This window comes from Diceros bicornis, chromosome 7, assembly GCF_020826845.1.
Source record: "Diceros bicornis minor isolate mBicDic1 chromosome 7, mDicBic1.mat.cur, whole genome shotgun sequence".
NCBI lineage: Eukaryota > Metazoa > Chordata > Mammalia > Perissodactyla > Rhinocerotidae > Diceros > Diceros bicornis.
This window is the reverse complement of record NC_080746.1, coordinates 77,301,241-77,328,036: the sequence shown is the minus strand read 5'-3', so window position 1 is coordinate 77,328,036 and position 26,796 is coordinate 77,301,241. Positions and strand designations below refer to the sequence as shown.

Genomic DNA, 26,796 nt, shown 5'->3' with positions numbered 1-26,796 from the left:
AAGGATTAACAAAATCTTTTCCTCTTCTGCATGAGAATTTGACCTTGGGTTAACCTTGTAACTCTGTTCCCCTGGAAACTTGATAAAGATAGAATGTCAGCTATGTTACTAAGCAACACTGCTCATGGTAAAAATGACCCTTGATAGTTAAACCACATCTGGACTAGGAAGAGCTACAAATGAAGTCTAAATACCTCCTGGAGGACACCATTTTGGTCTTCTCTGAGTGTTATGACCCTACTAATTTGGCCTAATCTTTGTGGGAACCCTAGAAGTTATGGATACAGAGCTGCCGCAAGAGACACTGGCTCCCATGGGGCACGTGGCTTTTAAGCTAGAGTGACTTCTGCACCTGCACCTGCCCCATGCGAGTCTTGTACCCGCACACCTGAGCCTCCAGCTGAGGTGGGAGGGGGCAGCGAGAGCACCTGGATGGCTGTGTGGACTGCTGTATACACTGCTTCGAGGACCACTCCTACGGAAGAGAAACACCTGCACAGCCCTGCCAGCAACCTGGGATGCCTGCCTAGACCATTCTGAGTAGAATGTGCCACGTGTGGCCTGTGATGGTCTTCTGAGCAGATGCCTTGGTGAGCACTGCACTTGCCCAGAGCCGCACTCCCGCGACAGGGCAGGGCTGAACTCAAACTCCGTAGTCTGCTTTCACGGTAAACATTTTCTCTCTACCTGCAGTGCCCCAAACCTCTCCTCCTGAGATAACCATATTCTGGCCTAAGAGACTGGTGCAACTTCTCAAACACGTGCCATTGTTTTTTTCCCCCTCCAGTGCTACATGAGGTCCCTAAGTTTGGTAGTTTCTAATTCGTCCTGCCTGCCTTGCCTCCATGGCTGGTCTAACAGTTCACTGAGTTCTATTTCCAGACCATCCCCAGAGACTTCTTTAACTTCAACGGCACCCCCTGGTTCTAACCACTAAGCTGGCTTCAAAGCCCTCAGACGATTATGGCTTCTGGCTGGAGAGTCACGGTGACTTCACAGCTGATTCGCAAAGAGAGACGACTATCAGCCGTGAGCACCGACGGGCACCCAAGCTCTCCCTGGCCGGGACACCAGCTCCGGAATGGCAGGGTCTCCTGATGACCAGGGGAGGCCCGGCCCACCACTGAAATGATATTGCAGACGTTTCCCCTCCACAGGCCATGAGTTTGTTAAGACAGTGACCCCAGCAGAGGTCCTCTCAGATGAACACCCGGACCAGGAGAGCTGGATGACTCGTTCCTTCCCAGCCTTCCCTTCCTTTCCTCCCAGCAAACATCAGGGATGAAAGTCATCACAAATGATATCACTTCTCTGAAGTCCCCGCGAGCCTTCTGGCTGAGTTCACCTTCTTCCTCAAGTCTGAGCATGTCTCTATTACAGGACATGTGAGCACCGCCCCTCCCCTGAGGCCGTGAGCCCCTGGAAGCCACATTTGTGTCCCAGTCCTCTCTGTCACTACAACCAGCCCAATGCTGGACATCAATGGTGACACAATTAACAAATGAAAGAAACAACGTGAAACAGAGGCGGCCCAGCCATATTCTTTGCTGTGTGACTTGGACCACTGAATTAATTCCATCTCGTCTAAACTGTAATTTTATGTCAGAATCCTGGCTCACGGCAGCACATGGGCAACTTCTTCACAGCCACATCCCCCGTCACTAACTCAGATAAATAACTTGCTTCACCAACCATGCAGTGACAAGTGTATAGAGATTCTAAATCAGTGGCCCCAACCTTACTCAGACGTGATGCAGTGCTGAAGGCGGTAAAACTGTCTCCAGCCACGCCTGGCTCTTCTCTTCTACCCAAGACAGGCAGGAGCAACCAAAGAGGAAGAAAGTGACCCAGAGAACGAAGATGAGTGGAAGGAACGCACCAGAAAGTGCTAATGGGGATCACATTACACAAGGCCAAATGGCCAGTGAGAACTGAAGAATTCACTCATACTCACAGTGGCTTAGTGATGGATGACCTCAGACTCACTTTACAGAAGGAGAAACCGAGGCCTGGAGAAGGTAAGTGTCTTGAGTGAGGTCACATTAGCCGGTAGAGAGCTTGACCTCAAACCCAAGTGCTTTTGTACTAGGCCAAGGCTCACCGGTTGTAACTTACGGCAAAGTGTCAAGTAAAAAAAGGCCAGCTTTTAGCAAATGATCTCGTTATTTTAGCTTCTTCAAATAATCTACCTCGTTTCAAAGACAGGGTATTTTTTGCCTAAGAGAATGAAAATAAAAGTGGTGTCAAGTGTGCAGGGAAACTAGCCCTCATACATTGTTGGTGGTAACTTAAACAGGTATAACCTTTTGGAAGCAAAATCTTCCAGTGTTAAAATGTATGTTAAAACAACATGTTAAACAACTACAAATGTTAAATGTTAAAACTACTACAAAATGTGCATACTCTTTAACGCAGCACTTCCACTGAAATGGTTGTATACACGCAAAAAAGACATACAAGGATATTAACCTCAGTACTATTTACATTATCAAAAAATTAGAAACAACCTAAGTGAAAATGGTTAAAAATATTAAGTTAAATTCATACAGTGGAGTACTATGTAACTATTACGAAGAGAGAATGACTTATAAAAAGGCTGTCCATGATTTGATTTTATTTATAAGATTTTAAAAGTTATATACGTGTGTGTGTGAGAGAGTGTGTATGTATATTTATATAGCTCCTGTAAGAATTAAACAACTTATTACTTATAAAGCATTTAGAATAAGACCTGGCAAATAACAAACATTAGAAAAAACTTATCTATCAAAATGTGGTAGTACATGCATGAGGAAAATGCAGAAGAATATAAACTAAGTGGTCAACAGTGGCTATTTCTGGGAGGGGGATTATGCGAGGGTTCTTCTCTCAATAAATTTGTATTGTTTGAATATTGTTTACATGATTTTTATAATGAAGATATGCTTTCTATAAAATGAAGAAAACCATATTATTCAGAAGAGAACATCTTCCATTTGCACAGAATTCAGTCTAGGAATACTAAAGGTTTCAGATTCATATGATGGACCAAATACTTAAGAAGTGTATTGGGTTTCTGGCAGTGTCAACCCATTCAGAGGATGTAAGTGAGGGGAAGGAAGGAAGAGAAAACCGATAATGTCACAAAAGTTGAAAAAGATAGCTATTTCCTCTCCCCTGAAAATCTGTCATTATGGTCTGCAGCCCTAAAGCCACTTGGAGCCAAGAGAGGAAGTGAGGAGCTGCTGTGGGGCCCGGCCATCCCTCGACAGACGTTTCGAAGTGGAACCTGCTCACCCATCCACAGGCCAGGCAAGGCTGTCCTTGACCCTTGCCTGCGGGAGTGAGAGGATGAATGCAGAGGCGGATCTAACTGTGATAGCGACAACGACACAACAAACAACTAGCAGGTTTTCCTAAACACAAGGATCTCCAGACCTTCCTCCAGACCTCACAGGCAAAATCTGAGCTCTGGGTCTTTAGGAAAACTAATCGGTCATGTTGCTGTACAGGAATACTTCCGGTTTTCAGATATCAACTGCGGACTTGGTCACCTTATGGAAAGGGGTAATGAATTTTGTGAGTCCCCAGGTTTTTTCTAGCTATAAAGTATCATCTATTATTTTTCTTCTGTTTCACATCTCAGTTGACTGTTCAGTATAATCAGAACTAAATTCAGTGACGATGGCAAAAGGGGACTGCCTTCTTTGGACATGATTTTAAGAGGAATACTTTAGTATTTCCCCACAAAGTATCAAGTGCTCTTGGGGTTTGAAAAGTTGCCTATTGCAACTTCCTTTTATTCCTCCTTAGTCTTTTTTTTTTTTAATTTATTTATTTATTTATTTTCCCCCCAAAGCCCCAGTAGATAGTTGTATGGCATAGCTGCACATCCTTCTAGTTGCTGTATGTGGGACGCGGCCTCAGCATGGCCAGACAAGCGGTGCATCAGTGTGTGCCCGGGATCCAAACCCGGGCCGCCAGCAGTGGAGCGCGCGCGCCCAACCGCTAAGCCACGGGGCCGGCCCTCCTCTTAGTCTTTTTTAAAAATTGGGACTTAATGTTGAAACATTTTTGTCATTTACCGACAGAATAATGAATTTCTCATTTAACCGACTGACGTGATTAGATCAATTCCTAGGCCAACTGGTCACATATAAAAACCCATGAATTGGTTCACCTGGGAGTGAAATGCCAGAACACATCTTCATCAGGGAACCTTCGAGGAAGGACAGGTAAGGAGATTATGTATATCGTGGACGTGACCTCATCTGAAAGTGGTCTAGACCTCAACTACAGCATCAGTCATACTGAACTGCAATTTATCTGCTCACGAGCATCTCTCTCCAAGACTTCTCGGGTGAAGGACGGTATCTTATGCACCCAAGTACCTGTTATGTCTTAAACAGGGCCAGGTGGTTATTTCTGTTCTCTCACCACAGACTATGGTTTGCACGCAAGCTGGCTACCTTATAAGCTGCGAACAAGGTCAGATTCAAAGGAGAACATAGGGACCCTGAAGAAAGGAGGAGGAGATGCGAGATGCAAGTCTCTGAAGGTAAAATCGCACAGGCCCTTTCCTTCAGGATGGTGAAAAAGTTTTAGTATAAAAACACCCAAAGCCTGCTTTGCCCAGCTCCCCAGGATAGCAGAGGGATGATAAACGCACCTCCCATGCACCTGGAACCACCATCAGTTATTTTTATCATTCCAAATCCTTACAGGATTTCATGAGCACCATAGCTTCCCAGGGGACTTCCCAGGGGATAGGATAGAGCCAGAGTTCAAATCCGGGAGCCAAGCCTGGTTATGAATCCCAGCGCTCAATTACCAGGGAGGGCAATGTACTAAATCTCAATCAGCCTCATTTCCTTTATCTGTAAAATTGGGTTAATAATATTTACCTCACAGAATTTGTGAAGATCAAGTAAGACAGAGAAAATCAAAGTCCCTGCCAAATAACACACGATTCATAAATAAGTATGGCTTCTCTTTCTTTCGACACCAAAGTCTTTCCCTTGAGTAATGCCTCTACCGGAATTCACAGCCAGTCCTTTAAGAGGCCTTCTGGCTCTCCGGCTGCTCAGCGCACACATGGTAACCCCTGCCCGGGACAGAGGCAGGTTGATGGCTGTCCCACCACGGGTGGCCAGCTTCTGGCTGGGCTCCTAAGTGGCCCTGCCTCTGTGGTAGGTGCTGAGACACGGCCAACCCTGCATCCTCCCACATCTGTTCCATCCACGAAGAATTTCTTTATTTTCTCCATCTTTTGGACTTTGGTCTCATATCCATCCTTCATGGGACAAGGGCGGGCTGGCCCAAGAGAGGGCCCGGCACAGGCTTCCCCTAACTGCCCCCTTTTGTTCAACCTGCACATCTCTAGCCATCAACGGGCAAGGCACTGAGCATTTCTTTTCCACTTTCAGGAAAAGCATGGTATTAATTGTGGTTCTGGAACCAAAGAGCTTGGGTCCAGTTCCACCTCCGCCTCTCACCATCTCTGGTCTGACCTCGGCCAGTACTTAACCTCTCTCTGCCTTAGTTTCATCCTTTGTAATATGAGGAAAACAACAACGCTTGTTTGGGGGAATTCAATAAGGCACATGGTAAGTACTCAATAAAATTTAGCTCGTTTTATTTATTAAAAAAGCAAAAACCTTTCCATATATTATATATATATATATAAATGTATTGTGAAAGTTCTGGAAGGATATGCATAGGAGGGTTTATGTTGGTATCCTTCAGGGAGCACGTAAAGGAGAACTTTTATTTGATATATACTTGTACCATTTTACAAGCATATGTTATTTTTGTAATTTAAACACTTTTAAAGAGAACACACTTTAAAAAAGAACACACTTGGGTATGGTGAAGAAAAGCAAAGGAGGGGAGAGGGAGGGAGGAGGGAAAGAGAAGAAGAAAAATGGCTTCCTTGAGGCAGAGTCCAAGGGCTGGGTCACAGTCTTGACTGGTTGAGACATCCTGGTTATAGCTTCAGTGCTAGTTGCAGAGTTCCCAATACCTTGTCTGGGAAACCTTCTGCCATATGTATGTCAGCCCTACATAAATTTCCTTCATAATTTCTCCAGTATTCTAGGTGGGAGTAGGGGTGGGGGGAAGCCCAGTTCTACAGAACCAAGTCACTCGGGCTGGAGGGGTTGGGGACGGGGGGTTCTGATCTCGTTCACGGTGGGAGGGCCACCCAGGCTCCTGGAGCAAATTAGGGGGCAGTCAGCAGCTCTCCTGGGTCTCAGGGGAGCAGAGGGGCACATCCAGGACAAGTTGTAGGAAGCTTCCACACTACCAGGTAGGAAATGCTTCCAAGAGACCTGGGTATGTCCCCACAAGAGGTCCAGACCTCTTTGCCTGGGAGAATGAAGGAGGGCTCTGCCTCTTATGGAAGAATTTTCTAAGCTGCCTGTTTCTCCAATGTCTCATGAGACACAGACTGAAGCAAGCAAAGGTTTGTTTCACTATCTTCTGAGCAAGAGCCCCCACAGGGTTACTCACCTTCTTTCCCCACCCTAAAAGCTCAGAACCATGCATAGTAAAAAATCATATCCTTTTTTGGTAAAAGTTACATTATCAGAACACCAAGAGCAATGTTGCCTACTCCTTATATGTAGCCAAGACATTCATTTAGCCAACCCACATTTCTGACTTTTTCAAAGGGTGAAAACCCTCTCGTTCCTAACTCTCCTCACATCACTTCTGACGGGCAAAAACCTTATCAGCTCACAAAATGCATGCCCTGAGAAGCTTGCATTTCTGGAAAACCACCTACCATATAGAGCATGCTCTATGAAAATTTATTTTCAAATTGCAAATACTGTATTGTTTCTATCTGTAGCCAGCTCCACCCAAATACAGTTGTTTCTGCTGGCAACTATAACAGTATTTCTCCCACTTTATTAATGCCTCTAGTAACAAAGTTCCTACCAGCCAAGTATGTCCTTGTGACCCATTCCCACCACTCTATTTGCAACCCACCCCCACCCCTGACGACACTCATCCAAAGGAACTGGATCTGCTATAAAGGAAGATGCCAAAAAGGACCTTCAAGAAGGTGACTCACCTTTCTCGTGGCTGCTTGGCGGTGGCGGTAGGGGCGGGGAGGTGACTGGTTTGGACTTGTCATAGTTGTTAAAGCTCTGACTGCGTCGGTTGTTAGCGGGGGTTGGCCCTCCACGTGTTTTGGCCTCGCTGCCTGCAGCGGATACCCTTGCGGTAGGACCTGGAAGTCTAAAATGCAAAAGCAACAGAGGAATGGATTCAGTCTCAGGAGAAGAGCAGCGTCTCAGAAGAAGGAACTACGACCATGCAGGAGGTAAAAGAAACCATTCAAGACGTTGGGTCTGTGGAGGCTTGCCAGTCAAAGGATTTCGTGGAACCACCGCAAACATCTAGGCTAGTAATGACCCCAGTAAAGTCCAACAGCAAAGCCCGAGCAGTTTCCCTTTGAGCAAAGAGAGAAATTTTGAAGGAAAAATATATGAATATGTTTGCTGATTAACAATACAAAGCTCATCTTCCTTTTTCTCTTGGATGAGCAATTTTACTTTTTCAATAGGGCCAAACCGTGTCGTCTCTAATTCTATCAAGCGTGGAACACAAAGGCCTGTTAAGATTCTAAACTGTCTACCTTGTATATGCATCTGTTTCAGTAGGTATCAAAAATGGTTTTTGCCATAATCCAGGGATGTAAGTATCAAGAAAAAGACATAATTTATAATGGTCAGAAAGGGAAGTACTACCACTCAGAACCCAACACATCTGTAGTGAAAACTTATTGCCTGGATGGAAACACTTGTTGAGACATCCACTTTCCTTCGATACCTGACAACCTGTCCCTGCAGGCGTTACTCTGAGGCTGCAGGCCAGCTTCTCCGCACAGTAGATGAATAAAATCACACATTCTTCTGTAAAACCAGCAGGAATCTGTTAGCCTAAAAACATGCACACACTTTCCCTTTAAATAAAACACCTCACTGTGGGTAGTTTGGGAAATAAAGTCAGCAGACTTCTTTGTAATATATCTAAAGACATTATGGCCCATTCCCCAAAGAGTTAAGGGTAAGATTCCCCAAATCAGAATTTCGGTTCAGGGACTAAGCAGGCTGTTTCCAATCATTAAAGTTGAAAGATGAATAAATGATGAAATATTTAGTTATATCTTTCCGCTAAAACCCACTTAGCTGCGTTTAAAAGCCACTGGAACCTCAGCCGACTAGCATCAGATCTAGTGATAAGCCTGCATTTTCAACTCATAAACCTTTCAGCCTTCTCTTTCCACGCAAATCTGTAAGCTCCAAAGAAGTCTGTAGTCTGGAAGCATTTTAGATGTAAGCAGGCAATCACTTTAAGCTTTTTCTTGTTGGCCGAGCAAGAAAGATGGTTGTAGAGTAAACAGAGAACATGAGCTGGTGTGAGAGGATTGTAAAACTTATACAGTTAGGGAGAAGCTGGCCCGATGCCCTGACTGGGAGCTGGGAGAGAAGAAAGCGAGTGAGCTCTTCCCCCACCCAGTGGCAGAGGGAAGGCATCACTTTCCACTGCTCTGCGAGGATTTGCCCCCCTCTGTTAATTTATTCCAGCTTGTTTGGAGAAGATATTCACCCCCATGAAGACAGGCACAGAGTGGGGTGCAAAGCCAGCAGTGCCAGTGCCCGTGTACCAGACGTGGCCAGCACAACCGATCAAGGAGGTCCAGCAATGGGATCTTGGCTCCTCTTCATTCTGCTTCCAACACAAACAGCATCCTGCAAGCCCTCCAAGGCAGGGTTATCTGAGTACCCACAGCCAATGGCAGAGCTGCTGCAGGTGCAGACCTGGGGCTCCTTTGGACTGGACTCTGCAGGAGCCTTTATGCCCACGGATAGGCCTGGAAAAGGATTAGGGACTTGTTCCAAGATGATGTCACGGCAACAGTACTAAGTGGTGCAGGGTAACACAGGTCACAGTATTCTACTTCAATAGGGAATTTGCAAAGAGCAGGGAAGCAAAAAGCAATGAGGAGGGAAAAGATGAATTCTTTACAGAGTTGCTAGAAAGGCCCCACTGCCCTGATCTGGGCCTGGACCACAGATTTTCAGGGCAGCATAGGCCTTCAGAGAGGCAAGAAATCAAAGTATTACATGGGATGGGCACAACCTTGAATTAGGTAGGCAGTCTGGTCCTCTCTGAGGCAGTGTGGGACAATGGATAGAATACAGGCTTTTTCCATACACGTGACATTGCACCAGTCTTATAATCTCAGATTCATCTCCTCTATCTGTAACTTTAAAATAATAATAAAGTACCCAATGGGATAGTTGTAAATTTGAAATGGGACTTAAGGTCTGGCCTGTTGCAAGTACTCAATGCCTGTTGGTTCCTCTTCCTATCCTCTCTGCCGAGCATAGACGCATAAAGGAATTGGGCATTATTATTATTATTTGTATTATGGTACAAAAGAGAATCAGACAAATAAGGAAGGAAACAGATGGAGCTGGGTTGGAGTATCAGAAGAGAGCTAGACAAAAATCAACATCCAAGAGTCTGAAATCAACATTTTCAAAGAGGCAAGACAGGCTTCCGCAGACGGGACTTGTCAACCCCCTCAGGAACATTCCAGAAGAGAAACTGCTTCATCCAAGTATCTGTGACCTTACACTTGGGGTGCCTCTGTGGGCCCCCTCCGCAGAGTGAAGCATTCCTGGTCTTGGGTTAACTAAGGCAGCTCTGGGTTTCACATGGGTAGTCATCGTCAGGTTCTCTTCATTGAGTCAGGACCTAGAGGTGCTCCTTTGATGGGAAAGGCATATCCTTCAAATGGGCTGCAGGGTTGTGCCAAATTTTCTGAGACATGGAGAAGGAGTTCTCGAAGGCCTTGAGTGCAGATGACATGGCAAATCAATGATGGTTGGCATATACCTAGCCATCAAAAGCCACCACAGAGCTCAAGCCAACTCATGTCACCCTCTACCACCATTGCCATTACACCCTCGTCAGGACAGCTCCCTTAACTTGACCAATGGGAAAACTGGATGGAGACCAAGTAACTTCTTCCAAGTTTCAGAGAGAACCTATGTCAACACCATGCTTTAAAATTTGAGTTCTGCTGTGAATGGGGCTGGACAGTTGCTTGCTCCAAAGCAAGCCTCTTCCATCCTTCTGAAATTTTCAGCGAAGTCTACGTCACCTGCAAAGACCATGAATGAATGTGTGATGTGTGAGAAGTAAGGAAAAAGGCTTAGGTTGGATCCACCCTTGAGGGAACCAAAACATCCTTGGGGATAGTGAGCCAATGCACAAACTGAATTAATTCAGACTGAACTGTAAGTACAGGATTTCAAAGCCAAAAGTGACCATGAGAATCTAAGACACCTGAGCAATCGTGGGGAAGGCACTGGACTTTCTACAAACTGAAGAAGAGAATTTTCATGTTTGTGTTTGTGTGTCCCCCCTCACTCCAAATTCATATGTTGAAATCCTAATGCCCAATGTGATGATATGATTTAGGAGGTGGGGCCTTTGGGAGGTGATTAGGTCATTAGGCAGAGCCTTCATGAATGAGATTAATGCCCTATAAGGGGATCCATAGAGCTAGCTCACCACTCCCACCATGTGAGTACACAGTGAGAAGTTGGCAGTACGCAACCTGAAAGAGGACCTTCCCCAGAACCCGACCATGCTGGCACCCCGATCTTGGACTTCCAGCATCCAGAACTGAGCAACAAGTTTCTGTTGCTTATAAGCCACCTAGTCTGTGATATTTTATTATGGCAGCCCAAATAGACTAACACAGGGTCCTAGTTCAATCTTATCAAGATCTTAAGGGGCTGACTGACCCCAGCTGACATCTAAACTATACACATATTGATAAAAGAATATGCAGGAGCCGACCCCGCGGCTTAGCAGTTAAGTGCGCAAGCTCCGCTCCTGAACCCCGGGCACGCACCGACACACCACTTGTCTGGCCATGCTGAGGCTGCGTCCCACATACCGCAACTAGAAGGGTGTGCAACTATGACATACAAGTAACTACTGGGGTCTTGGGGAGCAAAAGGGAAAAAAAGGAGGAGGATTGGCAACAGATGTTAGCTCAGAGCCGGTCTTCCTCAGCAAAAAGAGGAGGATTGGCATGGATGTTAGCTCAGGGCTGATCTTCCTCACAAAAATAAAAAAAAAAAAAAAGCAAAGGTCAGAAGTCATTCAAAGAAGGGAAATGATGACCTCGGAGGTTGGTGGGATGGTCAGGGAAAGTTCCAAATAAACGTGACCCCAAAGCAAGATGTGGCATGTGGAATGGGGACGTGAGTAGCGGACAAGAAGGTAGGGAGCAGAGGTGTCATCCAGAGGAAAGAAGCTGGTGTGTGCTGGGCCTTGGGGGACAGAGTGGCAGGAAATGAGGCTGGAGAAGCAGGCATGGGCCACGGGAGGAGGACCTTGTGTGTCACAGGATGAATCTTAGACTTGGTCCTGCCCTCCAGTAACGAGACATTAATTAGGGAGGCTGAGGGCAGAGCTCGAGTTGATAAGCAGAGTGCCTTCTAGTTGAGTGACACAGACCCTAGGCCACTGGCTAACAGTGTGAAGTTCATTATTGTTAACATCATGTGTATCACGCGAACTTTCGTCAAGCCCCAGTCTGGAAGCAGCAGCTATCTTTACGTTAGATTCCCTCTTTGCTGAAGAGCTGGGTCTTGCTCACGTGGAACAGCTGCAAGTACCACAACAGACGCTGCCCGTGGTGCCTGCCTCACCGAAGAAAAGCAGAGAGAGGGGAGCAGGGCAAATCAACCCCGCGTCATTTACACCCGCGTCATTTATAGCACCAGAAGGTTCCAAAAGCTCCTTAGCAAGAGAAACTCCACTTCTCATGATCATTCCATGTCCAAATACACTTACAGAATGACAGAGGACACAGATGGGTCCTTTGAAATATACACACATTGCTTCTTTAAAAAATAAAGTTGAAGGAAACTGGTGTAATAAAGAGGAGAAGAAAAATCCTGCTGCTATTGGAGCCATGGTCAATTTCTCCACATGTGCAGAGCCGAGCAGGCAAGGCAGTAAAGCTGCTGTTCCTGGCACGTAACCCGCGAGTGCATCCCAGCTCCACACGCGGTACGTGCTGATGGGAAGAAAGCCGTGCTTCCCCCCAAAACCACTTCAAAGGCCAGGAGAAGATGGCCCTCCCAGGAAGGATGTCAGCTTGTGTGCACATGCTTAGGACCTCGGCGGGCGGTGGGGGTCACAATCAGAGATGCTTTTTGCCAGACAAGATGATTAAATGCTAAATCTCTCATCTCCAAGGCATCTGCTTTTCCACAGCTGGGCAGAGAGGGCCACTGATTCCTCTCTAAAAGATGGTCGCACAGAGATCAACTCTGGGACAAGTGGCTTGTTATCTTTTAGCCCCAGATCAATCCAAAACACCAGCATGGCCATATCTGCTATTATGGTGCACTGATTACATGCCAGGCATTAAAGGCTTGGAAGTGACTTTATTTAACCCACATAACACTGTGACTGAGGCAGAACTACCCCATTTTACTAGTAAGGAGAAACAGGCTCATGGAGATGAAATCACTTGCCCGGGTAACACAGTAAGTGCTCAAGACAGGTTTTTCGTAGGTTTGACTGCAAAGCTATACTCGCAGCTACTATACTTCTCTGCCTCCCGCAGGTAGAATAAGCCTAAATAGCTGGGGCTCACCAGGGATGCCAGGGGGCAATGATAGTGGTCAATGGCAGAAATTCATGGAAATTCTTCATCCCTGTACCAGTTCCCTCCATAATCCCCTTCCCTGAATCCAGATTCAAGGGCGAGACTTCCCACCCTGTTCAGTATCCCTGGTGCCATCAAGGTGTTTGTCTCTGGCTGGTGTTCAATTGACATTTGCCCTTGAACAACAGACCATTTCCAGAGCTTTGGGAGAGGTGTCCTACCCAGCCAGAGGCAGTAGGGCTGTTTCTTTTGGCGACCAGGCTTTACTGCTGCACTTAGTGGCGTCTGATGAACTAAAATGCTTCTCAGGGGCCGGCCCCGGGGCTTAGCGGTTGAGTGCGTGTGCTCCGCTGCTGGCGGCCCGGGTTCAGATCCCGGGCACGCACCGACACACCGCTTCTCCGGCCATGCTGAGGCCGCGTCCCACATACAGCAACTAGAAGGATGTGCAGCTATGACATACATCTATCTACTGGGGCTTTGGGGGAAAAAATAAATGAATAAATAAAATTAAAAAATAAATAAATAAATAAAATAAAATGCTTCTCAGGATTGTGCCCAAGGCCAGGGGTGGGGAAGTAGGGTAAAGGAAGGAAGGAAGAGTATTAGGCAAATAATGAAACTAAGAACATCCTTTTACTGGCCTCATCAGAGACAAAAGCACCCAAAAGAAATTCTAGGTGAGGGCTGAAGGAAAGCCAGACCTTGGCTTTGGGTCAACTTGGAAGTCCTGTGCCCAGCACGGCCTCGGGGCAGAGGCAGACACGCCCTCATCCTTCAGTGCTTCCTCTCTCCCCATGGCCTCCCAACCACTGCCTTCTTCCATCACCTGGGACTGATAAGAAAGCATTCACGGGATGGGCATGTGCTTCCAATTAGCTGTTTTCCCAGCCAGCTCCTGTTTTCTCTATCTTCCAGAACTGAGCACATCGTGGGAACAGATACTAGATTTCAGGTTTCCTCCAAGCTCACCCTTCTCCTTTCCTTTCCGATGTATGGACATGTGCATGACACCCAAAACACTGGGAAGCCAGTTTGCCGGTGCAGTGGGTGTCCGCTCTGACTTGGGTCTTGTGTTCTTTGTTGGGGGAAGCAGTCACTCTCTAGCATAGTGCTATGGATCTATGTGTGCCCCCCAAAAAATTCAGATGTTGTAACTCTAATCCCCAGTGTGATGGTGTCTGGAGATGGGGCCTTTGGGAGGGAATTAGGTCACGAAGGTGGAGCCCTCACGATGGGATTAGTGGCTCATAAGAGACAGGAGAGAGCTTGCTTTCTCTCTCCCTGCTCTCCACCATGTAAGAACACAGCAAGAACACGGCCACCTAGAAATCAGGAAAAGGGCTCTCATTAGAACCCGAACATGCTGGCACCCTGATCTCCGACTTTCTGGCCTCTAGAACTGTGAGAAATAACCTTCTGTTGCTTAAGTCACCCAGTCTATGGTGATTTGTTATAGCAGCCTGAGCTGACTAAGACACATGGCTATGAGATGCAGTGACGAAGGTTGGTCCCCGGAACCAAGTCTGAGTAACATGGTGACTTGCTCTACAGAGATGCAACTGCCGTTGGCTCCTCCCTGCGCCAGGCAGACCCTGAGTTGGGCCTCCCCATGTGTAAGCTTTTTAGAAAAGTCACTCCAGTCAGAAAAGGCCCCTAGAGCCTAAGAGTGGGGCAGCAGGCAGACATTCAGTACAGCTCCGTCACATGGATACAGAGAGTAATGAAGTGTGAGTACCCCTTTAGCTTTAAGTGAGAATTCAATGAAAACTACATACTAGTCAGAATGAGGAGGAGATTCCAGCCCACATCAAGTTCTGTCACGATGCTACAAGGGCAATGAGAGGCAGGAGGCCAAGAGCAATGGTCGAAACATAAGATTTTACAGAGCAGCTTCAACAACCACAAAAATACCAAAATTCCAAAAGGAGGGGGAGGGGAGAAATGTAACACAGTGGTTAAAGTGAGGGTTCTGGGCTCAAATTACGGTTTTGCCACTTTCTGTGTGACTTTGGGTAACTTACCGAACGCACTTACGAAACTAAATGCTAGTTTCCTCATCTGTAAAATGTGGATATTAATATGACCTACCACAAGAAGACTGATGTGAGGATTAAATTAGATGATGCATTCAAATTGGTGCATAATAAGCATTCAAGAAACGTTAGCTGTGGATACCTTAAAAATAACAGTAGATACAACGATGTAACTGGCTTTTTCCCATACCCTGCAATGGGTCCTCATAGGATTCAGCTGACGCCAAACTCTGAGTCAAGAGAACTAGTTAGAAAGCAGGCCTAATTTTTCTTTCAGAGAAATGAGACCACGGTACCCAAAAGCATCCAGAAACGAAAATGAGACATAGCTGCCTTGCTGCTTTGTCTCCTCTGACCAATTAAATTCATGCTTTAGGTCTTTATAACTCACGAGAAAACCCATCCCACATTAGTAATTTTAACAACAACAACGAAAAGCACAACACACATACATGAGATGCAGGTGAGGTGGGACCAGGGCCAGGACAGAGCAGGGAGCCAAACTTGTCAAAAAAAACCACCTCGACACTCACCTCTCCCTAAATCAGAATGGGTTTTGACGACCAAGCAATCAACGTCAAAATCAATGAAATGCAGAGACGCTATGTACACTGCAATCTCACTTACACACTGTCACACACACACACTCCTTCAACAACCCCACAGCCACTCTCAAAACTCTCCGACATTGGGTCATTAGCAAAAGCATGTTTGGTTTTCTTGAACAGCAAACATGAAATGGGGAGAGGGACCAAAAGGAAGCAGCCAGAACAAAGGGAACAGTGGGGTTGGGTGGAAACCATGCTTTGCAGAACACAGAGAAAGTCTAACCTAGAGATCTTTTTCTGACCCAGAGTGAAGCGGATGATTTTGCTTTGAGATGAGTCCTTGGATGATGCACTGCATGACAGGAAAGAAAAAAGTGGAAGAGACGAGTGAGGAGAGAGAAGATACGTTAGACACATTAATATGTGAGTACACGACAACGCAGATGCTCCTGGCTTTCCCTCTGCCCACTTTTCCCACAATACACAGCTTTCTTTCTAGGTCTAAGGTTTCTGATTTGATAAATTTCCAATGTGAAGAAATTGCTATCAAGATTATCTAAGAACTTCTGTGGTTTCTTTTCTTTGTTTTTAACTCCAAATATCTTTTCTGCTATCAGTCACTATAAGGCCTTCTTCCCACAATGAGATGCTGAAGCAAGGGGTCTCTGACAAGTAAACTTTATACTTTTCTAAAGTATCTAGATGCTTCTGTTTCACATGCTTGTTTTGCCAGGGTGCTTTTCATGAATGTCCCATACAGTTGACCCAAAACAAGGGTATAGATATTTGCAAGTTTTGTTGGTCTTGGGAATTTTTGCTCTCAATGGTATAGAAATGATCATTTAAAGTCTTCAGAATTTGCTAAGTTCTGGATTTTGGACCATAAATTTGTAAATATGAAGAATCATGGTTGGGCTTAAGAGAAAAAGTTAAACTTATTTACTGCCTTATGAAAGATAGAAATATGTATCTTTCTTGCATCCATACTTTCTATACACGTTCATAAAAGGATCTGAGAAATACAAAGTTGGTGTCACTAAACTTAGGATGTGGAAGAAGAGACAGAAGAGAATGGAGAAAAATAATAAAGCAATTTTCTGGATTTTCCCTAAACAGCTGTCTGAATATTGACAACACATAAGGTAGACACAGATGGAGAAGGAAGCAAGTCTTGGGGACTATGCTCCTCTCCTGGACTCTACACTGGTGAGGAATTTTATGTGGATCAAGTTCTTGGCCATCACGTCAATTAATGACAAGAAGTGAAGTGAAGAGATAAAAGTGGGTCTCCAGTTGGCCATCAGGGAAGAGCTGCTCTGATTCCTTCAGGCCAATGTCTCAAATTTCCTTGGCCAGCTTCCCAAGCTGTTTTATTAACAAACATTACGGAAAAGTTGCCAAGTTTTAGTATTTACTATCTCAAGAGGTACCCTATTTAGGCCTGTTCATATCCGGCAGAGTTCTAACAGAGGACCAAACCAAACCTGGAATTTGGGGCTTGCATCAACATTTGAGATTGATGACCAGGGTCCAACCACTACCCTTGGGACTTTGGTTATCCAAGTCAGAACTTAGGGGTAGAAATACAACGGAACTGGGCCAGTGATACAATTTTATTATTCTTAAATTTATAGCTAGAGCATTAACATGGGATATCATATCCCTAGAACTTGAGAATAAGATTATCCTCCGGAAGTAAAATTTGAAAGCATCAGTATATAATGAATGAAACCAGTCATCTGCAGAAATAACCCAATCTGGGCAAGATAAAGGCTGAGCGAGGACATTTAGCAACCCCAAAGCCCAGTCCGTGTCACCACCTTGCAGGGACAGGGGCCACAATGGCAGGAACCACTCTGGAATAAACGAATACAAAACTTGGCTTAAGTGAGATTGGCTCTTCTCTAGGTAAAGCATTTACTAATAGAAAGATGTTTTTTCTTACTGGGAGATGCGTGTCCTAGCTGGAACACCTGGTTCTTTTAAGAAAACAAACGCCTACCATGGAAATGGATGCCTCCGGCTGGCATAGCTCAGTGACACAAGCCCAGTGTTTCTTAACACATGCTTCTTGGAACCCTCTGCAGTAAGATGCTCCATAAAATAAGATTTCTGTGGCCAAGTTTGAGGAATGCTTTCTATGCTCCCTTCTGAAGATTCACAGTGCACACGTGTTCATCTCCCAGGCTTCTTCATCTCCAATGCCACCATTTACGTAACTGCTCAAGCTAGATCTAATCTCCACTTTGGTGTCATGTCCTCAGAGAGACCTTCCTATGAACCCAACCTAACTTATCGATGCAATCCCTCTGAATCCCATCACCTTATTGTAATACTAACTATCTGATATTTCTCTTCCCTGTTTACTTGCCTGCCTCCTCCAGTAGAATGTAGAAAGCAGGCACCTCGGCTCTCTCATTCACCCTTGACCCCCAAGGGCCTAGAACAGTGCCTGGCACACAGAAGGCATTCAAACACTAACTAAAGAAATGAATGCACGTTGGCAGATTCAAGGATCTGCATAAACCTGCAATAACAGTTCTAACAATTTAATCCAGATTATTTCCGAATTTTCTCCCCCAGAGAACCATTCCCCGGCAAGTTACCATCCAGGGAATATGCACTCTGCAGAATGCACTGTGGGAAATGATGTCCTAACCACTCAGTCATCCAGGTCCATCAGGGAACCTGGGATCAGAGAACGGCTCCCACTCAGGTGGTTCTCCAGGAAAGGGCAAGGGTGCAGAGGCTGGCTGCCTAGCTGTCTGTTCCTCATTGCTAGGCCAGGCATCTCTGCTGCCCACAAATTTCCATAATGTGAACTGGATACAATTAGATAATTAATTAGGGGATCTGATCTACATCACATCCATCACTGCTGGTTTTAACACCGTTACAGTTGGGAAACAGCACTTCTCATGGGAAAAAAAAGCTGTAACCATCTATAAGGCAGCTGCTTTGTCTGACCTGCTTTGTGCTTTGCCCAACTACGATGGGCGAGGCAGAGTGTGAAGGGCTGCGCGAAGCCCGACGATTATTAATGCTGGGCTCCGAGGGACTGGAAAGAAAAGGCCATTACTCTCCAGCACAGATTAAATGAAATCAAGCAGTCAATTTGATCAGTGACATTTAGGTTTGATGGCTAAAGGTTTATGGCTTAAAAAAACACAATCATTATAGACTTTTCTCCAGAACTTTACTATGAGTCAAAACTTTTCTAGTTCCTAATCCTCTTTTTCTACCATCAAAACAAATGTTTTACAAAGTGATCTTCTGCAGAGTTGTTTAGGAATGCAACTATTCCCTTTGCGACACATTAGATGGTCACTACCCTGGTGTTCTGCTCCTACATCATTCTATGGCGAGTCCCACTGGCAAGCACGGGTCCCTCTGGGAACACCAACAAAACCCAGGCCCTAATCCCGCAAAGCAGCAGACACCACTACTGACACTCTAAGGTCAACAACCCAGTCACATTTAATAGTCACTGCTCCCAGCAGGGGATGCTGGCCCTCTCAGGGAAGGTGGCTGCCTCCTTCCCTGCTAAGAACCACTTGCCATCTTTCTTCCGTGCTCTCAATATTTCTCTTCTGGCAAAGCAGAGGCATCTGCTGGCACAGAACTTTTGCCTTCACGGAGTAAAATTACTCACACATAGAACACCGAACACCCAGCTTACAGGCAAACAAGCGGAATAAGTTTGAAGGTCTATCTTCGGGGCTGTTTATTGCATAGGACCGTGTGTATAAAAGGCCAGAGTCAAGGCAGCAGCAGCTAATTAGCTTTGGCTGCTGGCGATTCTGACCTATGAAAGTACATATCTCCACCAGGCACAGAAGGAGGCCTCACTGTATCCATTTCAAGGTCATGCTAATTCCCCACTAACTACCAGTAGTTCTCAGCACTGAAGCAGCTCCAAAGAAAAACACGCTCGGTGTAGGCTAGAATTTGGATGGCATGGAGGAGGACCCCAGAAGAAACAGACTTCTCAGCTGGCGCGGAGCCCCCACCTGGACTGCATTTCAGCTTGTGCTTTTGACTGCTGATGTGGCGCTGGCTGGTGAGGCTGGCACGGGGCTTGGGGATTGGCTGGCACCTGTTGCTGAGGAGTGCCAGCCTGGCACTGGGCGGGGGCCCCGGCCACCTGGGACACGGCAGGCGGCAGCGGCGAGGAAAGGTGCTGCTTCTGGGGCTGCTGCTGCTGCTGCTGCTTGTACCGGGAGAGGCTGAAGAAGAGGCCTAGAATGGCCTTGAGGTTTCCATTCCTGATTTCTGCAAGACAGTAAAGAGATTCTTGTTAAGAGGAGGAGTCTTTTCCTGGGAGCCCTTTCTTGCTCCCATTTGATGGGCTGTTCCAGCCCTCACAAGAGTTTAATTCCTCTAGGATGTGACAGATTTCCTGAACACTTAATTGGTATCATTGTCAATTAAAATCAGGCCTAAACCACAAAGAAATTAGCTTATTCTCCCCACTGGGATTAGAGTGGATACCCGAGGCAAGTTGCAACTGGATATCTGGCAAGTACCAGGAGGAAATTCTCAGTAAGGACACAACCGAAAAAGAGGCCCGAGCAAGACTGTGCTTGTCTCCAGGCACAGAGGAAACTCACTGGTCTCCTCGCAGCTCTGCCAAGTCCGAGTTCTACACTTCAAGCCACCTTGAGTGTGCCAGAAGGCTGCTGTCCCACTCCAGGATCCTTGCACTGCTTTACCCAATCATCCTGCCCCCAAATACATGGCTCTGTGTCTCTCTCATCCGCTGAATAAACAGCTTTAATTTGGGGTGGGTGTGGGGACAGGCTATAGGACTTGCTTCCATAAAGAACTACTTACACAAAAATTCTCCTATATTAAAAGAAGTTAGAGCAGAGTTAGATAAGAAAATTTTTATCGCAGATGGAATTTTTCAGACGTTAAAATGCATTTGCCTCGAGGCATGCATGAAGAGCTGCAGAGCAGGAATAAAATATTGACTCACAGGCAGGGGCTATGGATCACAAGGGGGTTCCTCTTGGGGCAATGCCTCCTTTTATGCAGTTAACACCAGATGCTGATGGCCGGGGGCTAAACTGACCCTGAGAGTGAAGCAATGGGGCCACCCAGCTTGAGGGACAGAGAAGAAGGAAGCTCGGGGCTCCCTCTGCTTTGCTTCCACCCGAGGCTGCATTTCTGTTTCTGAACTGGCAAGGGGTTGGAGGAAGGGAAGCCCCCCTGTGTAGGTAATGCACACCTCCAGGTCAGCTCCAGACTGGGGAAGAGGCTGCTGATAAAGGAACGAGAGTTTCCTCCGAGGACCAGTAAGAGGCAGAAGGTATGAACGGAGTCCTTTCAGAAACAAGCCCGGTTCCCTGTAAGCCTGCCAGCGTCCTGGGTGTGACTGCTGAGTAGGCCAGGCTAAGTTACTTCCTCTTGGAGAGTCCCCCCCTCCAGGTGCTAAGGAAACTGACAATACAAACTACTTGAATCCAGCCTTCACTCTCTACTTTGGGAGCCAGCAGGTTCTGACTGTGGGACAAAATGGACATGAGCACAGCTTTTGGAAAACCTAAGGCACGAGTTCCAGTCTGTACTTGACCACTTACGAGCTGTGCAACCCTGGGGAAGTCACGTAATCTCTCTGGGCCTCAGTGGCAATATTGGCACAGTTCGCCCCATCACACAAGGTTGCTTTGCAAATCAAATGAGAACGTACATGTGAAGGCCCATCGTGAACAGTGAAGTCCTTCTCTGGTCTGGGTTACTGTATGACGACTGTGCCCCAGAATCCTGTATGACATTCCCATACAGCTCCAGCTTGTGCCTTAAAAACGATGGCTTTTACTACGGCGATCTTACAATTCATCATGCAAACCATGATAGTTTTTTGTGTGTGTGTGTGAGGAGATCAGCCCTGTGCTAACATCTGCCAATCCTCCTCTTTTTTTGCTGAGGAAGACTGGCCCTGGGCAACATCCGTGCCCATCTTCCTCCACTTTATTTGGGACGCCGCCACAGCATGGCCTGACAAGCGGTGCGGTCGGTGTGCGCCCGGGATCCGAACAGGTGAACCCCGGGGCCGCCACAGTGGAGCACGCGCACTTAACTGCTTGCGCCACCCGGCCGGCCCCAAACCATGATAGTTTTGAGAGTGAAAGGGAGGAGCTTTTAATTACACCAAGACGACACGTATAAGCCAGGACTGACCTGGACAAATCAGGATGTTTATAAACCCCTGTGTGCGACGCAGGGAGCAGAGAAAGGCCCAAGGAGGCGGCCAAGCCCCCACAGTTCAGTTTAACCCTTCAGCTCTGCTTCCTTCTCCATCCTAAGGAAACCAGAGGGGAAGTATGCACCTGCGGCTTGTTCCACTTCTGCTTCTAAATGTTCTTACGAGCACACGGGGTCAAGGAACAGGAGGCTCAGACAGGACGAGTCAGTTGGCTCTTCATTTTACTCGTGGGGAAACAGAGGGTGAAGTGACACACCCACGTTCCCCCAGCTGGACAGTGATGGGCGTTAGGGGGACAGAATCAAGATGAGGCATCAAGAGCTGGCACGCAAGGCAGCACCCGGTAAGGAACTTGGGAAAACAGACAATTTCCTCTCAGAATCAAATTCACCGGAGGGAGAAAGTAGAGCTAATCACAGGGATAAATGAAAGCCATGGAAGATTTATTTTAAGTGCCTTTTATAATTGTTGTCAGGTTATATATAACTTGTTTATAATAACAAGAGCTCCCGCTAATGAGTCTGTATCAGGTCAAGCTCTCACCATGCACGATCTCATTCAATCCCTACAGCCTGAGAAGGGAGTAGTATTACCCCTGCTTTACTTAAGGGGAAACAGCAGCTCAGAAAGGGTTTATGGCCTCTCCAAGGTCATAAATGCTGGAGTTGGGATGTGAATCGAGGTTTTTCCGGCTCAAAGCCCGGTTTCCCAACACTGTGTAACTTGGCTTCCTTGTACACCCATCGTGTGTGGCGAATTTAAAAGCACACCAGATAATGTTTTATTTATTAAGCTAGCTGGCAGGTACATAAGTATTCTTTATTCTTCTTCTGTAAGTATTCTTTTATTATGGAATGTATCAAACATTTGACACGTGACAAATGTTTGATACATTCCATAATACAGTTTTTTAAACCCCACAAGCAAAACAGAGAAGGGAGGAACTCACAATTCAGCATATCCAGGCGCTCGGGGCTTGACCGCTGCAAAAAGCAGTCCTGTCCACGTCGGCCCCTCATAATCTACCAGCCCAGGCAGGGCAGACAAACGGAGCTGCCTCTGTCGTATTCCCTACCTGCAGTGCTTGTTAATTATTTCTGGTTCACAACACAGCATTATCCTCTAAAACATCTTTTTATTGTCTTGTTTACTTTTTACAGTGTTCCCTCAAATACACTTGTTCTCAGGAGGCAGCATTTCTATTATAAAGATCACGGGGTTTTGGAGCCAGAAAGATCTGGGTTCGAATCTCTGTAGTCCACCATTTATAGACTTAGAGTTTTCACAAAATTCAACCTCTCTGAGCCTCCGTTTTCTTCTGTAAAATGGGCATATGCCCTGCTGCACCTTTCCCACCGGGTTGTTAGGATAATTAAGTGCAGATAAAGTGAGAAAATGAGCACAAAGCACCTAAGACACAGCCTGACTCTGTACTTCCATTCTTGGTTCAGAAAATACGGTCCGTCTACCTGCAGGCTCCTTGGAACTCACCACAGGGCTCTGCACCCAAACGAAACCTAAGGAGCTGTCCATGCCTCTTCCTGCTCACCCCCCACATGCCAGTCACCGGCCCAGAAGGAAATCAATCCCAGATAATCTCATACGAGAGAAAACTCAATGGTGATCTTTCTGGGTTTTTAAAAACAGCTTTATTGAGGTATAATTTGCATCCAAACTAAGTGTACAATGATTTTTAGTAAATTCCAGTTTTAGAGTATTCCTATCACCCTGAAAAGATTCCTCTGCTCATCTGCAGTCAATTCCCAAACCACCTCTTATCTCGTTTCTATTTCTACAGATTTGCCGATTCTGGACATTTCATATAAATGGAATCATGCAAAATGCAGTCTTTTGCATCTAGCTTCTTTCACTTAGCATAATGTTTTTAAGGTTCATCCATGTCAGTGCATTTATTATTAGTTTGTTTCTCTATGTTGCTGAGTAATATCCCAGGATATGGATATACCGCATTTTGTTTATCCATTCACCAGTTGGTGGATATGTGGAATGTTTAATTTTCTTTTAAGAACACACTTCAAGAGTGTTGGATGCTCTGATTGGGATGGGAAGCCACACAGTTTATGCCATGGGTGGTCTATAACAGACAGTATCCAAAATAGCTAGAACTGTGCTCTTTCCATACTTCCAAACAGCATTTGTCTGTGCTCCATGAGGCCTGGTAATCTAGCTCCACAGGCAGTCTAAAAACAAAATCCATCAGCCCACAAAAATGTTTCCTTCCTGACATCTCCCAAGGCTGTGGAAAAAGAGTATCATTTTGTATCTGATCAACTATCCTCACCCTCTTGATTTCCAGAGAAGAAAAAAAAATGTAGACCTGGAGACTGACATGCCCAAGGAGACACAAACTAGCTGGTCTCTAAACCAGCACAGGAACTCTGCTCCCCTCTCTCTTCTTGTGGCCACCCTGTGTAAACTGCAGAACAAACCACACAGGCCATATTCAAATTTCCAAGAGAATTCAGTATTGCCTTCGTTCCTAATGTCCTTCGGTTCCGAGTGATCTCTGCTCCCACTGGCGGGTACTAATTTGCATAGATGTTGCAGGGAAGGTTGGGCATAGACTAGGATAAATAGGAGAGTTACTTTCTTTCAACATTATTTAAGAGAAACCTCAGGCCTGCTTAACCAGGCACAAGCATTGGAATAATCTAATACAAAGAAACCTGCTTTGTAGGGAAGAAGGGATTCAGAGCCAAAGGAACCGCAGACTGCAGAGTCACAGAATTCCTATTCAATTTCCTAAAGCCCCATTGTAAGGTCCCCAGCTGATTCGGAACTGTGGATTCTGTGGCGTCATTCCTCCAGATGGGCCATCTACACGACCTACATTTACAACATAACTTTCCAGCCCGTGCTTATAGCCCTTGTGCGAACTGCTCTCCAAGCCTGTCAACGACTCTGCCCACGGGGGAAGTGGCTGGAGGGGGTGGGAGCAGAGCCCACAGCCCCTTCTGGTGAGGGACAGAACGGTCCCACTCACTGCCAAACCCAGGCGATGTGGGCAGGGGGATATGGAAATGACCCACCTGCTGCTACCCTAACACTCTGGAAAGACTTCCTGCTTCCTGGCTCTGGGTAAGAGGAGGAACAAGTTCAGCATCTGGGTCTCTGGTCAAGGCAGCAAACCCAGGTCAGAGCTCATCAACTCAGCAACGGACTTCACTTCAAAAGCATCCACTCCTTCCCAGAGGCACCTAAAGGATCTTCCTGCTTCTGTCTCTCCAGTCTTCATAAAGAGCTAGTCCTCTGCCTCGTCGTATTACCTATGCCCCATCTCCGTCTAGATTTCCCTCCACCTTTCTCTTCTGTCTGGTGAATACCTAGCCATCCTGTAAAACCCAGGAGAAACATCACCACCTCTGTGAAGGCCCCTCTGCCACAGGCAGAGCTGACTGCTGCCTTTCTTTGGGCACCACTGGATCCTCCACATACCACTAGCACAGCTCGCTTAGTAATTGGAATTAACGCTAGTTTGTAGGACTGACTTGACTCTCTATGTAGTCCAGTGCCTAGCACTGTGCATGGCATAGAGGAGGTGCCCAGCGAATGTTTGCTGAACTGAACAGAACATGCCTTACCCCTGGACCCCTGCTTCTCCCTTCCAGGAGGAGGGCTCAGGGCCAAGTGTTCTCAGAACTCCCAGGGATAAAGGCCATCCTTCCTCACAGGGACAGGTTTACAGCTGCTTGTGACAGGTGCGCTGTGTGTTGGGGCGGGGCTGAAGGGATCTTGAAAATCGCCCAGGGCAGGGTGAGGCTTCAGCTCATGTGACTCCGACAAGCCTCCAAGGGCAACAGGATGGGTCTAGCCTTGGGGAACCCTGAGGGGGTGGGGAGGCCTCATCCAGGGGAACACTCCAAACCAGCAGCGTCTCCATGGGGCTCACTTGGGCCTGTAGCCTCTGCCCTGGAACAAAGGCTCTCTATGGCTCTCTAACAGTCAGGTCGGGGCAGGCCTGAGCTGCTGAAATGCTTCAAGAACAGGTGCATACACTGGCCTGTGTTCCAAACCCAGCTGTAGTCGGAAAAGGGTGGAGACGGACCTGTGGGGCTTTCCAACCGCTGATGTTTTTTCATCAGAGGAGGAGCCTCGGGGCACTCAATCATCTTCAAAGGGAAAACAAAAAGCATTAAAACTACATTATTTCTTTAAACACTATAATGCTTTTCTAGTGGTGATGCATGCAGGTGGTTAGAAGTGGAGTGGTAGTGAACAGTACAAAACACGCAGCCTTTGAATCCACCGATGGGAGCGGCTCAGCTGACCTCGTGGGCCGCCCTTGTCCCACATGGAACTTTATCTCCTTGGGCCTTAGTTTCCTCATCCGTACAACGGGGATAATACGAATACTGACCTCGTAAGTTTGCTGGCGATTAAATATGGTACAAAATATGTACAGCACTTAGTTCAGTGACTGACGCACGGTGGGTTCTCAATAAATGGTTTCTATTCTTATAATTTGACAGTATGTCAAGTGAGATATTTCCTGTAACCCAGAAATTATGAATAAGGCCTATCTGAGGATAAAAGGCTCTAAGTACCCTTGCTTTAAAAGTTCAGGGAGTTGACAAAAGTTGGGACCAGTCATGTTCCTGCAAGACTGTACTAGTCCAGAATTGGTCTAACCCCCACACACCATCATCACCATCCCCCACCACAACAAAAAATCTATGTAAGAAGATCCAGATGAGATTGAGAGTGGGGGACGGTGGTGACGCTTGATGATCACAGACACAGTACATTTCCTCCCCTCACCAAGGAGCAAGAAGCTGTGGTCCTTGCACCCCACAAAGTCAAAGGAGTGGAGGCTCTAGGAGAACCACTCCAAGTGGGGGTGCTGGCATCCTAGTTCCCAGCTGGACAACTGCTTAGCAGAGACGTGGCAGATCTGCCTCTTGGCCACCTAAGTCGGGGGGTGAAAGAGCTGGAGAGAGATCATATGGTGGGGGACTTTCAGGTGACAGGAGGCCCGTTCCACCTACCGCAAGTGAAAGACGAAGCCCACACATTCTCGCTGGTTCTATGGTGGACATGGAGGGATAAGGAGAACGAGGTCCATGTCCTTACCAGGACCACCTTAGCATGGGGACAAAGAAGGGCCTGAGTCAGGGGATGGGACACGAATGCTACCAGCTGAGGGTGAGCTGGAAGAGCTGGTCAAACCTCACGAAAGACAACCAGGGCCACGGGAGCGAGCCCCTGGTCAGCAGGACATGCACAGACTGCCACCCAGGACAGTGGCAATCATGGCTACCAAGAGGAGGACAGTGGCTTCACCACCAGCAGAAT

The 26,796-nt window shown here is 46.6% G+C and overlaps 1 protein-coding gene across 3 annotated transcripts in view; it reads right to left on the bottom strand.

Annotated features, from left to right (window-relative positions):
- The window catches only part of NAV2 (neuron navigator 2), a 710,120-nt gene that overhangs the window by 195,217 nt on the left and 488,107 nt on the right, over positions 1–26,796 (bottom strand). For all 3 annotated transcript variants that reach the window (XM_058546129.1, XM_058546130.1, XM_058546128.1), the window contains exons 5-6: positions 19,286–19,547; positions 7,055–7,221 (exon numbers count right to left, since the gene is read on the bottom strand). In XM_058546129.1, the coding sequence (XP_058402112.1) occupies positions 7,055–7,221; positions 19,286–19,547 (429 nt within the window). The remainder of the gene's footprint in view (positions 1–7,054; positions 7,222–19,285; positions 19,548–26,796) is intronic.